The sequence below is a fragment of the Podarcis vaucheri genome, assembly GCF_965113315.1.
Source record: "Podarcis vaucheri genome assembly, chromosome: 12".
Classification (NCBI taxonomy): Eukaryota; Metazoa; Chordata; class Lepidosauria; order Squamata; family Lacertidae; genus Podarcis; species Podarcis vaucheri.
In genome coordinates this window covers 50952971-50969010 of record NC_138750.1, presented here as the reverse complement: position 1 = coordinate 50969010, position 16040 = coordinate 50952971, and the positions used below count along the sequence as shown (strand labels likewise).

The 16040-nt window shown below is 43.3% G+C and overlaps 1 protein-coding gene across 1 annotated transcript in view; it reads right to left on the bottom strand.

The window, feature by feature from the left end:
- Positions 1 to 16040, bottom strand: part of PTPRN2 (protein tyrosine phosphatase receptor type N2) — a 628995-nt gene that overhangs the window by 435617 nt on the left and 177338 nt on the right. The window contains exon 6 of the mRNA XM_082192202.1: positions 6927 to 7380. Coding sequence (XP_082048328.1) covers positions 6927 to 7380 — 454 coding nt within the window. The remainder of the gene's footprint in view (positions 1 to 6926; positions 7381 to 16040) is intronic.

The window sequence follows — 16040 nt, the reverse complement described above, 5'->3', positions numbered from 1 at the left end:
ACAACAACCAACTCCCCTTTCTTGACGTCCTAATCTACAAAAAACCTGATGGCTCCCTAGGACACACTATCTACCGGAAAAAAACACACACCAACCGCTACTTACATGCACAATCACACCACCACCCTGCACAAATAAACTCCGTAGCCAAGACTCTCATCTCCAGAACCAAACGCCTGGCTGACAAAGACCACTTGACAACTGAGTTACAGAATCTCTCAAATGTGTTAATCGCCAATGGATACCAGAAAAACAGGGTTACGAAGCTAATCCAAAAAGAAACACCCCCCAAAAACCAAGACACAGAAGAAAACAATGGCATGGCCCTCCTTCCTTATATCAAGGGCACTACAGACAAAATCAGCAAAATCCTCCATAAACACAATATCAAAACAGCCTTCTGCACCAACCAAAAAATAGCCAATATCCTCAGAAACCCAAAAGACAAAATCCAGCTGGAAAACCAAGGGGTCTATGAAATACCCTGCAAAGTCTGCCCAGCCACGTACATTGGACAAACAAACAGACGAATAAATGCACGTATCGCAGAACACAAGAATGCCGTCAAAAAAGAAGAAAAAACTTCCTCTCTTTTCCAACACATGAAAGAAACAGGACACGAAATTAATTTTGCAGATTCCAAATTGCTCTTTAACATGGAACATCACCACAAGAGAATAATCATGGAAGCCATCGAGATAGAGAAACACCCTCACAACATGAACAAGCGTGACGACACGTCCCGCCTGCCTGACATCTGGAAATTAGCCCTCCCCACAAAAACTGACACCAGAACCAGAGGCACACAGAACGCCGTCACCAATCAACCACACCAGACCCAAACCCAGACCCTCTCCACAGACATATTACAGACTCCATCGGGAAGACACCCGAAGACACCAAAACCTGCATATATATATATATATATATATATATATATATATATATATATATAATTTAAAATGCTTAAAAAAATTACTGTAATGAGCCCTATTCATTTGAGACATGGTGGGATAACATTTAAATGAATGAAACATTTACATTAACAGCCATAATTACATACTTCTATACAAAAGCACCCCATGGTGCAATCAAGCTTGCAAATATAATCACAGAAGCTTATGACCCACAAGCCTAAACTTATCTACTTTAGTCATCTGTGGCCTAAATGCTGTGGGGCAGGTAGGAAGAACTGTATTTTGCAAAACGTCTGTCACTGGTCAGAAGCAAACTTTTTTTTACTTCACTTGGGTGAGCTGCTATTTGCAAGTCTGGGGTAAACTCTGTTGGAAAACCAAGTGGGTCGTGCCATGAGAAACCCCATGGTGGACGAATGCTTTTTGCCCAGAAGTGGAAGGAAGAGAAAGTCCCAACCAATGAAGACTGGATAACCAGGATGATGGACTATGCCGAAATGGCAAAAATGACCATAAAGAGCAGACACCAAGATGATAATTTTTTTAGTAAAGAGCAAGAAAAATGTATAGAGTACAGTATCTTAAAGATCACTGTCGATATTTTAAAAAGTTAGCAGGATTGTTATAACACTTATAATGTAATAAGACTAAAGTTAAAAAAGGATACAAAATGAATTTGAAAAATGTAATTAGATGCAACAGAAACAACAGATAAATATTTGAAACCGGGGGGGGGGAGGGGGAAGTCCGGGGATTCAAGTAATCTCAGATGCGCAAAAATTGAAAATGATTTAAATGCATAAGAACAAAAAATGAAAATGAAATATTTTTTAAAAAGAAACCCCACGGTACAGCTGTAACGGCATAGTGGGGCAGGTTAGCTGAAAATAATGCCATTATATTTCACATCTGGCAACCAATGCACCCCTTTGGTTTCAGATAGTATATGGGTAAATGAGTCTAAAATGCCCAGGACACAAATTCTCATGGCCCTGTAGCAGCTATGGTGGCTCATTTACCAGAAGTAATGTATTTAGCATTAACTCTAGAAGTGTATAATTGATTCTGATCAAACATAAGAAACGCCTGCTGGATCAGGCCAATGACCCATCTAGTCCAGCATCCTGTTCTCACAGTGGCCAACAAGGCTTTGTCTGTTCTATCCATTAAGGTCTGGAGGTAAGCAGATTGCAGGTCAGTAGGCAAGTTGGGAAACAGACAGGAGAGCAGTCAAGTAGACAGGCCATCAAAGCAGCCAGCAGATAAGTGGGAATGGATGGCTGGAAAACAGCTCAGTCCGCACCTGAGTGACAGGTTGCTCAGACTGAAGAGCTTCTAATCCTAGAATTAGAAGGAGTATTGGGGTAATCTTGCCTTTATGGAGCTGGTAGCTGAAATGCCACCATCTGGCCATTGGCAGTGGTGGTGTTTAAGTAGAGCAGAGAGCATACCTGAAGGACCGTCTCCACCCCCCATCCAGTGCCTGGAGACTGAGGTCCACCTCCAAGGGTCTTCTGGTGGTTCCTTCACTGTGAGAAGCAAAGTTACAGGGAACCAGGCAGAGGCCCTTCTTGGCACTGGCGCCCTCCCCATAGAACGCCCTCCCATCAGAATGTCAAGCAGAACTACACAACTTTTAGAAGACATCTGAAGGCAGTCCTGTATATATGTGCTGGAAGCCGCCCAGAGCACCTGGGGAAACCCAGCTAGATGGCTGGGGTATTATTATTATTATTATTATTATTATTATTATTATTATTATTTATCACCAGGTGCTCCCTCCAATGAGAAGCTACCACAATGGCACAGAGATTATGTCCTGAGGACCAGAGATCCCAGTTTGAGATCCTTAGATATTTACATAGCCTATTTTAAACTCCTATAGCGTACAATTGAACAGGTCAATTATAAGCTCAGTATAAAGCACCATGTAAGTTTAATATTGCTGTCTGGTGGGCTTTCCCCTCCCTTCCTGCAAATTGGGATCAATCCAGCGAAAACCAAGACTGCTGAATAAAAAAACCCTGTTGATAAAACCTTTCCATTTCAGTTTCATTTGTTTTCAACTCATTTTCTTTTCTTTCATTCTATCATGTCTTATCTCCCTATTTCCCTTCCCTAGGTTTCACAGTCTATAGGAAAGCACAGTCGTAATCTCAAGCAAAATGAAAATAAGGGGGAAAGAAATTCAACAGGAGAAAATGAATGGCCAGCAGCCCCACTCCAGAGTCCACTGAAAGACATTTGGCAGATCTTTCTGGTTCATTAAATAAAGCAAAGATAGAGAAATGGTCTGCATTCTGTGAAGTGTGTTGTTTCTCACACTGGGCAGTCACTAGGATGCTAGGAATACCTCCTGAAGATAAGCTTCTTGTTAGAGGAGACTGACATCTTAAGGAAAACTAAGCCGAAAATACGAAGCATTGCTACTGCCCGACAACCACTGAAGATAGAAGCCAAGAGCAATCACAGGCACAATTTGAAAAATATGGCATGAGCATATTGGAAGATTCATTAGAAAATGTTTGACTGTTGGCAACAAGCTAAGAAAACGCTTGATTTGTGAACAGATATTAAAGAGAAAGAAACTATTTGGAGGGTGGGAATGCCTTTCTTCAATGGTCAACATTGTCCCTAAACATGTTGCTCTGCAATGTTATGCCTGCGGAAGCCAAACTGTTAAAATCCAATGCATTTTGCAGCATATTGTTCCCTGTACGTTTTAAGTATTTCTTCTCTGCAGATTCCTGCTAAGAAAGGTGAAATAGGGCAGTGCATGATAATGAAATCAGCATGGACCTAGTTTGCTCTAGCAGCAGTCCTATTCCAGATACGTGCAAGGCCACCTGGACTTGCATTTACATTAAAATTTGTTTTTTGAAACCTATTATCAGGCAGCTGCCTCACCATGAACCCTGTCACTTCGGGCATGTACACACTGGGCTCTCTTCTGTCTAAATAGCAACACTTCAATAGTGTATGGGATTTGGGAGCAAAAGAAAAACACGAAGGAGAAGACTGTGAGAAACAATATGTAAAAAACACAGTATGTATAATGCTTCAGGCTTCTACGAAGGGAGGATCCTGGCCAATGGTCAGCAGTGATGGGAGCTGTCATCCAAAACACCTGGAGAGAACCAGGTCGGCAAACGTTGCTCTACACACCAACATTACCTACCCTCCATGCTCTGCACACCAACATTACCTACCCTCCATTAATAGAAAACTCCACCTAACCCTGCATATACCTCCCCAGGAGGGCTGTCAATGATTACACCATATTTTTTGCTCTGTAAGACGCACCCGACCATAAGACGCAACTAGTTTTTAGAGGAGGAAAACAAGAAAAGCCAGCAAGAGCCACAGACACGCGCACTTGGCGCGGCTCTTTAAAGATAGAGCGGCTCTTGCTGGCTTTTCTGGGAGATGGGAGAAGGGACTGATAGGCTGCCCTCCATTCCTTCTCCCACCTCCCTGAAATGCCAGAGCAAGCTGCGCAGCTATCGCTGAAGCCAGCACAGCAATTGGGAGAGCTGCGCAGCGCCTCTTGTTGTACTACCTTCCCAGAGAAGCAGGATGAGGGACGGAAGGGGCTCCGTAAGGGCTCACTTCCGTCCCTCCTCCCGCTTTGCTGGGAAGGTAGCACAACAAGAGGCGCTGTGCAGCTCCGCCTCTTGCTGTGCTGGCTTCAGAGATAGCTGCATAGCCTACACTCACTCCATAAGATGCACACACATTTCCCCTTACTTTTTAGGAGGAAAAAAGTGTGTCTTATGGAGTGAAAAATACGGTACCTATTGTGATGTTGCAGGCTCTGCCAAATTAAATTCAGACTATGAGGATCGCAAGAGCAAAGGCACTGGTACCCACAAACACGTGGTCCCAATTCCAAGGCCCCCACCCCACCCTTAGCATAGTAGGGTCCCTGCTTTCACCTCCCAGCACTCCCATTGGCCATTGTCACACAACAAACCTTTTGTTTTGCCCACCCAGCAGCAAATGATGAGTGCCTGCAGCACTCCTACCACCAGCTGCTTCACATCACAACTTGCAGCCACAGCTGCTGAGCTGCGCATGAGCACTGGCCTGTTGCAGCTGAGGAGCAGGAGGAGGAAGCAGCCACTTGGGCAGCTGCACACAGTCCTCCCCGCTCTGCTTATTGTTGCTGTGTCTTCATCGTGTCTGTCTGCAACTCTTCACATGCAGAGAACATCACAAAGCCACAGGGAGGCGAGCCAGCTTCCCATAGGAGTTAACGTAAGAGAAATAAGAACATAAAAGAGCCTGCTGGATCAGGCCAATGGCCCATCTAGACTAACATCTTGTTCTCACAGTGGCCAACCAGATGCCTGTAGGAATCTCCCCCACTGTGGTTTCCAGCAACTGGTATTCAGAAGCATTACTGGTTCTGGCCATGGGGGGCGGGGTAAGAGAATAGTCATCATGGCTAACAGCCATTGCCAGCCTTACCCTCCCTGAATTTGTCCAGTCGTCTTTTAAAACCATCCAAGTTGGGAACCATCATAGCTTCCTAATGAGACCGGGTACCATTGTTTAACTATGTGCTGCCCGAAGAGTTGGTTGCACTTCTGCAGTTCCTGTTCAATCTCTCCAGCATCAGCAACAAACCCTGTTTATCAAGGTTGGAAAACTGTGCATGCTTTGCTGTAGTGTAACAGGAGTGGAATGTAGCAGTCAAATCATGGAGAGGGCAGCAGGGGGTGCCTGCTTTCCTGGATTTGTGGGTGTGCATTGCTCTCTCTAGAGGGACGTGGGTGGCACTGTGGGTTAAACCACAGAGCCTAGGACGTGCCGATCAGAAGGTCGGCAGTTCGAATCCCCGCAATGGGGTGAGCTCCTGTTGCTCAGTCCCTGCTCCTGCCAGCCTAGCAGTTCGAAAGCACCTCAAAGTGCAAGTAGATAAATAGGTACTGCTCCAGCAGGAAGGTGAACGGTGTTTCCATGTGCTGCTTTGGTTCACCAGAAGCAGCTTAGTCATGCTGGCCACATGACCCGGAAGCTGTACGCCGGCTCCCTTGGCCAATAAAGCGAGATGAGCGCAGCAACCCCAGAGTCGGTCACAACTGGACCTAATGGTCAGGGGTCCCTTTACCTTTACCTGTTGCTCTCTAGTCTACTGAATGCCCCATTACATTTTTATCTTGGGTCTCCTAGTCTGGAACTTTAAGCACTACACCCTGTGGAGTAGTGGGGGGTAGGAGGCAGCCCCCCTTTTTCGCTTGCAGTATACTGAATAGGTGGTGGTGGTGGCATATTCTACAGGTACTTCCTTGATGACAAAAGTGGGGCTACTCCCCAAATGAAGCTGCAAAAGGGAAATTAAGCCAGATCTTGTGATGAGGATACTCAAAATTTATACTGCATACTTCACAGTTATAAAGTATTAATGTTACACTTAAAGAGGGGGAATGTAAGCCTGGGTCCTAAAATTACCTAGATGCACTGCTGCTCAAAAGCTTGCAGGTATCTTAATAACTTCAGATTATTCTTCCTTTGACTACAACAATATATTTCAATTTTTATTTTTATTTTCAGGTAATTTCACATTGACTTCTCTGCACAACCCTCACAGAACTTGCGCGCATTGCAGCGTATTATGGGGAGTAATTTATTGCTTATAAGAGGTGCACTGTTCAGGCCTGAGCAGTCTGAACTGAATCACATGCTTCCCCTCCCCTGCAGCTGTGCATTGCATGGGACAATCAATGGTAGAGAGGGGACATGCCAAGACTGACCTTCTCATTGACAAATCCCTTGATAAACTTCTAAGGAATCCCGGTAGATGAAACTACTGGTCTAGAACAGGCATAGGCAAACTCGGCCCTCCAGATGTTTTGGGACTACAACTCCCATCATCCCTGACCACTGGTCCTGTTAACTAGGGATGATGGGAGCTGAAGTCCCAAAACATCTGGAGGGCCTAGTTTGAGGAAGCCTGGTCTAGAACAATAAGTGAGCACTCATACGAAGATGAAATGGATTCCTTACCGTCTACTGGAGTTAAAGGGGCCTTCGTATTGCTCTGGACAGAACCAGGCACCAGTCCAGATCCAGGCCTCCTTATGAATGGTGGCCTCATCTCAATATCTCCTGGTTTCTCTTTCAACATTGTTCCATCAAGATGGTCAGCCTGAGGAAGCTTGAGCTGATTGGTATAGGGAGGAGACACTTTAGTCCTACTAACAGGAGAGCTCCCGTCATGATTTTTTGCTGCAACTTTCTGAGAGATATATGCATTTAATGCCGCCAACAGAGCTTTTCTGTCAAATCCGTCATCTGGCTTTAGCAGGAATTTATCTCTCTGTGGTTGGCTGAAGGTTCTCACTGGGATGTTCTCAGTATATTTTGAATGGGCTGCTGCTGAATGGGTTAAAGCAGGAGCTTTTCCTTTGGAGTTCTGCACCATGTAGTTGATGATGGTGTCAGGTGGGACGTTATCAACCTAGAAGGAAAGGGAAAGTTGTATTAGAATCGGTCTTATCCTAACCCCTTCTAATTAGCCAACATGGGAACTCCATAAGAATACATAATGGTGTGTTTCCTGCTTTAACTTCATGTTTAAGCAGGGTGGGAGGTAGCCCACATTCCCTATGCAAATCAGGGCTGGATTCTGAATCATATATCAATTATGATGCACATTTACCTAGGTCTGTTTATTTTGTGCTGCCGCAAAGGGACACTTTGTTTATCTGTTTCTCCCTTATATAAGTTGCTATGATAGCATGGAAACCCTAGCATTGGAGGACCAATAATATATCAACCCATGCTTCGGTTTCTGAGGTACACAGGGCATTTTCTGTATACCTCAAAACTGATATTTCTATTCACAAGAGCAGGATACTTGCCTTTAAAATATAATGAAACATGATTCTTAGATCTTTTATAAAGAGACAGGCTGTGCGCAAACGCACGTTTACATGCTATGCCTTAAACTCCCACTGCTGGATTGGGAAGCTGATGATTATTTGTTCCATTTATTTAACCCAAAACTACTTACCCTTAAGCAGTTTACAAGAAATATTAAAATTATCATTTAAAACAGTTCGAAACAATTAAGTATTTAAAAAATAATTTTTATTAACAATAACAAAGATAATATCTCATCAATGCCCACACGGCCTGATAAGCTTGCCTAAACAAAAATGATTTAAGCAGGTGTCAAGAAGAGAGACTCCTTGATGTAAATAGATAGGGAGTTCCAAAAATACAGGTGCTGCCGCACTAAAAGATCCATTTCTCAGAACTGCGGGGTATTATCCAGCACCTGTAGCAGTACCAGTTCTGCAGATCGGAGCATTCAAGTGAGCAAACACGGGATAGGGAGATCCAACAAGTACACACAACATTTAGTTGGCCAGTCAAAGCTGTTTCTGGGGTGTGGACACTGTCACATGCTGCCAGGGACTGGACAGAGGAGGAATGGTGGCGACCGCCTCCTCCCCAGCCTGAACCTTGCAGAGAAGAGGAAGACAGTATAGATTTACAACAGTGGTTTGCGGGAGGTCACAGCTCAGAGGCAGATGAGGGGCAAAGTTGGGAGATAATGGGAGACACGTCATCACTAGAAAGCATTCCTGAACCCCCTTCCCCCAGAACCTGATGAGCATTGGAAGTAGGAGAGCAAAGAGCTCGAAGACAAATGGCCCTAAGCAGCCACCATAAGGTGGGTGGGGCTGTTGACAACTGAGGAGAGAAGGGGGTGTGCCTGGAGATTACTCAGAGCAACGCCATTACTCCAAGAGGCTTCAATAAAAGACATTGGTAAGAACTTGTCTATTCCTGGCAGTCTACATGCTGGCAGCTTCTAGGAGACTTCACCCCCAGAGGTGCACTCCATTATCTCTTGAGGCAGATGGATGCCAATGACAAGACAACTTTAGTTACAATCTACATCCACCTTGCAATTTGAGAAATGCTGAATTTTGATGAATTCCCCCCACCTCCCAAACACCCCAGCTTCAATTTAATAAGCCTTAAGGAGACATCTGCGCCCCCTTCCCTGCCCACTGGTATGGAGAGACAGCAGGTGACTTGGAAACACACCCGATCTTGATGTGTTTGATCAGACCTACAATGACGTGCAAATGCAATTTGAAACACAGTGGGCGGAAATGACCTTGCTGCATTTTAAGCCGATAATGTGTACACAGCCACACTTGCAGAGGAATCGAGCGGCCGTGGGATGCCACGAAAGTGAACAGGAGGAAGACTGGTCCTCATCTCAGTTATGCAGTGCAATGCTTCATGATGAAATCGAAAAGCACCCATACCGACTCAGAATCCTAATATCAGGGACATTTGTCCCCCTGCACCAGTGCTAGGAACCTTATGCCAAAGAATATTTCTATGCCTTATTATACTGAGCAAGTTGCTGGGGAATTGGCATTCATGCAAAGCATCCTGTGAGCTATTATTATGATAATGATAAACCATAAATGGCTTAAGATAATAACCTATTCTTCTCAAGCCCTTTAAGATTCATAACTCCTTTATCTGTATTCACAATTGTTGTTCAACAATTGGATGTTACTGTACGTCCATAAAATAAGGGAGAAATAAACTGAATTGCAAGGTGCTACTTATGCTATACATTGAATCTGAGCAAAGTGATGTGGAAATCGCAAAGACAAAGAGGCATTTATATGTTGCTGGTTTTTTTACAAATGCAAAATAGTTCTTGAAGTCTAAAGAACAGAGGTCACCCAAGGAGCAACACAGAGAATTGCACATACACAACTAAAGCTTTCCCTCCCAGGCCCATGAAACTCCATGCTCCCCCACCTAGGCTCCTGAAAGTCAGAGACCCTCTATAATGCCTGGCTATGGGGAAAGGAAAATCACTGTCCTCTCTACCTGTAAGCAGTCTTTGGACGTCAACACTGTACTCTGAAAACACAACCAAATTCAAACAGCCAACAAAAGTAATGAAGACCCTTTCCTTTATACAAACCTTACGAGACAGTTTGCAAAAAGTTTGACCTGGATAATCAAGGGTGGCTTTTTTAAAAAAAACAGCTACTCGAAAAGTGCCTGAACACTCAAATATTGAAGAGGATTTGCGATTTCCCTGAGTCTCCTGTAAACAAACAAGCCCATCAAGAAGAAGAACACAGACACTTCAAGCAGCCTTATACAAATTGGGTACAAGTGTCAATCGCAGGCTAAGCTAGTATCAGGAGAGGACCAGCAGTCTCTCAGCAGCTTGACAGGTCACAACACTGGCAGACCGGGATGCTCTTTGGAAATTCCTAATTAAAAATATGGCTTCAACAGCAAGTAAGCCTATTTTGAAAGCACCCTCATTTCTGACAACAAATGTAAAGTCAAAGAGAGAGAAAAAGACTAGAGCCACATACAGCCTGAAGTTCCAGTATTAACGTTAAAACCATCTTTGACCGTGGTTCACTATGGATGTAGACCTGCATTGGCCTGTTTTTGGCATCTTTGTGGTGAATTGTCTCTGTACTTTCCATTGGAAAAAAAGAGAGGAAAGTTAATTCTATGTTATACTGGAAGTGCCGGGATGGATTGCACTGGATTGTATCCCTTGACGAAAGTTTGCCAGGTCTGATTTTAGTAAAGAACTTTAGACCAGGAGATAAAATCCAACGCAGTCCTTCTCACCCTTGTTTCATATCAAGCTTCTACAATCGTCAGGTGGGGGAGAAATTCCTAGCAATAAATGGAACGCAATAGGTCAAGATATGTATGCACAACAGAAAGGTTGTTGTTGTTGTTTAGTCGTGTCTGACTCTTCATGACCCCATAGACCAGAGCACGCCAGGCACTCCTGTCTTCCACTGCCTCCCGCAGTTTGGTCAAACTCATGCTGGTAGCTTCGAGAACACTATCCAACCACCTCGTCCTCTGTCATCCCCTTCTCCTTGTGCCCTCCATCTTTCCCAACATCAGGGTCTTTTCCAGGGAGTCTTTTCTTCTCATGAGGTGGCCAAAGTATTGGAGCCTCAGCTTCATGATCTGTCCTTCCAGTGAGCACTCAGGGCTGATTTCCTTAAGAATGGATAGGTTTGATCTCCTTGCAGTCCATGGGACTCCCAAGAGTCTCCTCCAGCACCATAATTCAAAAGCATCAATTCTTCGGCGATCAGCCTTCTTTATGGTCCAGCTCTCAGTACAAACTGAAAACCCAGTTAAGACTTAGCACAGGTAAATAATGTAGTGGCAGAATTATGTGATCTTAGAAAAGAGCAATCCCAAGTCACACAACTACTATATTAAATAGCACCAGGATAATTTATTCCATTTTCTGTGAAGAGGAGGATGAGGGAGACCCACTGCATGGAACTTAGCTCTTCCTAATGTATGTTTTTAATCAAAGAATTAAGATTGTTTGTGCTACCGCCATTTTATCTGGTCTTTTTATTCTTGCTGAGTACCTCTGGACACTACTAACCTGCCTCATTTAAAAGTAAAATGAGTTTCACAGGGTAATCCCACAGCAGAATATCTTATTTATTTATTTTTGCAAATCTAATTGCTATTAATGACAGGGATTTGTAAATTCACTTTGCTGGCAAAATTAGCTGTATGGCACAGGAAATAGCTAGCAAGGGATAAGAGGGCAAAGAAAGAGAGAGCTGGAGGGGGCAGGCTGGGAAAAGCAACAACATGAACATGCATCAAATGAGGTTTGATATTTGAGCCAGAGAGTAATTACATCTGACAACAGTTGGAAAAATGCGGAATAGGCTTTATCACATTGGAACTACTCCATATGTGACTTGTGACTGCAAGCTATACTTGCCTGTTAAATAGTCATGACTTTGCTCAAATACAATTGATTTCAATGGGAACTAAGTGTGCCTAAATGGGTAGCTACCCTGGGGCTGCTTAGCTAGGTGGAGCCACCATCTAATCCAAATATCTTCTGGCTCTTGCCACTAAGGAGGTAAGATGGGAGCACAATTTCTCCTCCTCCTCCTCCTCCTCCTCCTTCCTCCTGTACCAGCTCCAGGCTGGCACAGCAGAAGGGCCCGAACAAGCCCCCTCAACAACAAATGACCCAGCTTAGGATCCAGGAGATCCTTGGCTCTCCTTGCTCTGCCCCTGAAAAATCCCATTTTGGAACCCTGTGCTTGCTACAGTGGGAATGCCACTGTCAATAGCTCCATAGCAGCTTCTGCAACAGTGGAACCACCTGCTAGCGGAGTCTGGTGAAGGGACACCTCTGCCATATGCCATCGCCCGCTCCTTGAGCAATTAGGGAGTTAAGATTGCTCCAGACCAGGCATGGGCAAACTCAGCCCTCCAGATGTTTTGGGACTACAACTCCCATCATCCCTAGCTAACAGGACCAGCGGTCAGGGATGATGGGAGTTGTAGTCCCAAAACATCTGGAGGGCCGAGTTTGCTCATGCCTGCTCCAGACCATTGGTTCTTCTTAAAATAATGGCAAGCTTTGCTAGTGCATGACACATCAGCCGTTCTGAAACTAAGTCGATCTGGATGGGGTCAATGCCAAACGGTAGGCTGTCCAATAATCCCATGCATGTCGCCTTGAGTTCCATGATGGAATAAAAAGTGATGTGTGAATGTAAAATAAAAGATGCATTGCTCAGGCGAAGGAACTACTGTTTTATCAGATTTTGTCACGGTCTTAAGATTTTTAAAAACTATTTGTTAACTTTGAGTCATCCCTGTCTTTGCAGAGGATGAGCTTTAAAATTTTTTATTCTAAAGAACAGTTCTCTTGACCCATCGTGGATGGTGCAGGTGACCTAGATAATACAGAATGAACAATAAAAAAGAAAATAAATTACTTTGAAACATGTACATTAACTTAAAGTCAGGTTGACTATGACACACTGTTCACTACGATTTACTTAAGTAACTGACCCTTCAGAAAGAAATGTCACAGAAGTGCACATTATTTTATCCTTTGAAGACTCTTAAAATATTAGACTAGCCACATCTAAGTGAGGAAAAATAGTTTTTCAGCAGCCATCAAACAAAATTATGGTGCACTAGATAAAAACTGTTATTAACAATAGCTGAACTATTTGAAGGCTCCACCACTCAAGATAACACAATCCCACCAAAAGTAACAATGATTACAAGGATAAGAATTCCTTGACATCGGAGGCTTCTCAGCGAAGGGGCATGTAGGCTCCAAGTCCAGCGTTCTCTGAGAATCCTTGGACAAGATGACATGAAAATCTGCTAGACATACCTTTACTTCAGGTTAAGAACTGGACATGAGAGAATATCAATTGCATTCCTGCATGTATCTTTATTTTACTGAACAGCTGCCACGATGACAAGAACTATACCTCGTACAGTTCATGACATGTTCTCCATATCCATAGATACACAGGGAAAAAATCCTGATTGTGTGAACTGGCCTAAACTAAATTTTAATTAAGATGATCTTCTATTCTCTCTAATTATTTCATGCAAGCTTCAGGGAACGCTGTAACATTAAACAACCAGCAGTCATATTGAGTGATGGCAAGAGGGAGATCATTAATATATCATGAAACCACCAGTGGCTTGGCAGAGAAGATGGATCATCGTAGTTAAGGATCTTACGTAACCTTTTCCTGTCTGAGGTACGCTGAAGCTTTGAAATAGTTTCAACATCTACTTCAGAGGAAACCTGCATGAGGAAGGTTGCTAATTAAAACCCTCTAGTTAAAAGTGCCACGCTGCATATAGATGATCAAGCAAAAAAATTGGTCCAAAGACTCTCTTCAGATCAAAACTGGTAATAGTTTTGCCTGTGAAGCCTGACTGTGCAGTTGCCACTTGAATGGACAGACTGGAGGCTGAATAAACAGCCACTCTGCTGTAAAGTGCATCTTCTGCAAACTGCCTGTTCTATCATGTGTGTTATGGGAAGGAAACCTGGACAAACAAAAGCAGCTGGCTTTCTATGGAGTTTAGTATCTCAAGCTTCATTCTCGACTGGAAAGCCAAAATGCCCCCAAAAGTGTTAAGTTGTGGGTGAACATATCAGACGACACAGCGATTCTTCAAACAGCTCTTGTTTATTCGCAGGCCAGAACAGAACTGAACTGAAGGGTTCAGCCAGCCTGCTTATATAGAGCTCCACTAGAACGCAACAGTAACCATTTTCTGTAACTATCCAATCACTGAATGTCACTTTCAATTCCTTATTTGCATATGTGGAACTGAGTGAAAACTATCTACAATATCCCCCTGCTGGCCCAGGGTGAGAACTTCAGTACACAACACCCCTCCCCACCGAGATAAGGCGTTAGTTACAATTGTAATGGTTTCCTTATATACAGCACTACATGTAATGGTTCAATTAGGCACAAAAGCATATCGGTTACATTTCACCTACTTCCATTAGACTGACAGTATTTGCATATGTGGACCTGAGTGAAAACTATCTACAGTATCCCCCTGCTGGCCCAGGGTGAGAACTTCAGTACATAACAAAAAGCTTCCCCTGCTACTTTTATAGCATCCTAGAATCTCTGCACCACTCAAGCTTCTCTGAATATCAAGGGCCATAAGTTATGCACTGAACTCTTACTCATTGCTGGCTCCTTCCTGGCCATACATACATATTTTTTTTACTGCAAAATATATTTGCTAAGTGAAATGTGCACAGTACCAAACTCTAGAGAGAGATTTTATATAGGACTTACATAATCACTAGAGCAATGTTTCTCCATCACGGGCGGGGAGGGGTGTATGCAGTTCTCGGGTCTGTGTGTGTCAGCTTCCAAAAAATATGTACAATATGTGTGTGTGTGTGTGTGTGTGTGTGTGTTAGAATATTAAAATATAAAAGTATGATGTGTTATGTTGGGAACACGAGAAATGTATATGATCTTCATGTCATCACAGGTGCACAGAAGTTCAGCATTATAATATGAGGGGCATTGCATACCATATGTGCAGCAGTTCATCAAACACAGTGAAGTTAATCAATTGCTTATTTATTTGGGCTGTTCATTTCCAGTAATTCTGAGAACGTCAAACATCACATGTTACTGCTATTACATATCCAATAGTGCTCAGTTTAAGGCAGGGGATTTTTAGTGTGCAGTTGGATGCAAAATGTTCATTTGGGGGGACGACACTGTGCATTTGGTGGGGCGGAATTGGAAGAAAACTGGACACACTAGGGGTTTGTCTTTATTAACCACTTAAATGACAATGTCAGGCACTATGTAAGCAAATTAGATGAACTCAGTTGCCATTATGAAACTGCCCAAACAACATCACAACACCTTGTTCTTTTTGGCCAGAACTTCCTTCATCTTTGGGCAAGTAACACTTAATTACATCCTCCCAAACACCTTTAAAATACTCCTGGTTTTGCTCCTTAGGTCTCTCTCACTATTCAGCCGCAACCATTGCCTAGACAAAAGAACTGGTTTAGCAAGCTTGCTCTCATACTTTCTACCACAACAGATATAGGAACCCAAAAACTGGAAGGGGCTCAGGGCATCATGGAGTCTGACCTTCCCCAAAACCCACAACATGAATGCTCATTGCTCACTGTAGCATCAACCACTGAAATGTAGGTGTGAACAAACCACCACAGGTTAAACGCTATAGATGATGAAAAGGAAAAAGTATACGCTAGTCAATTTTTATTTTTATTTTACTTATCTGCAAGGTTATGAAAAATGGCACCCTACTGCCATCAAAATTCCTTTCAGTAGAAAGTTGAAAAAGAACTTTTTGTCCAGCCATACCTATTAAGCAAATGATTATAATCCATGTCAGAGGGTGGGTTATGTTCAGTTCTTTTTCTGGGGAGGAAAGGGGGAGCTGCATAATTGCAAATTTCAGCCATTTATCACCTCTCAAGACCCTACTACTAATTTAGGCAGGTGGTATCCTGTAAAAATGTAAAGTAAGCCATTACAGTTGAACACCATCTAGAGAACTGCTGTTTGTTAATTAGGTGGCACTTTTAATCAGTGCCCTAAGCTAATACTTACCATACTTAGGCTTGCCATAGCACTTTGTCTTCGAAACACTTAACAAAATGTTATCACCGCTCCTCTACATACAGGGTAGCTGCTAAACAGTTATACACCAGAGGTGTCGAAGTTAGGTCAGGTAAGTAGGTCAGGGTCTTCTGATAGATGCCTGGGT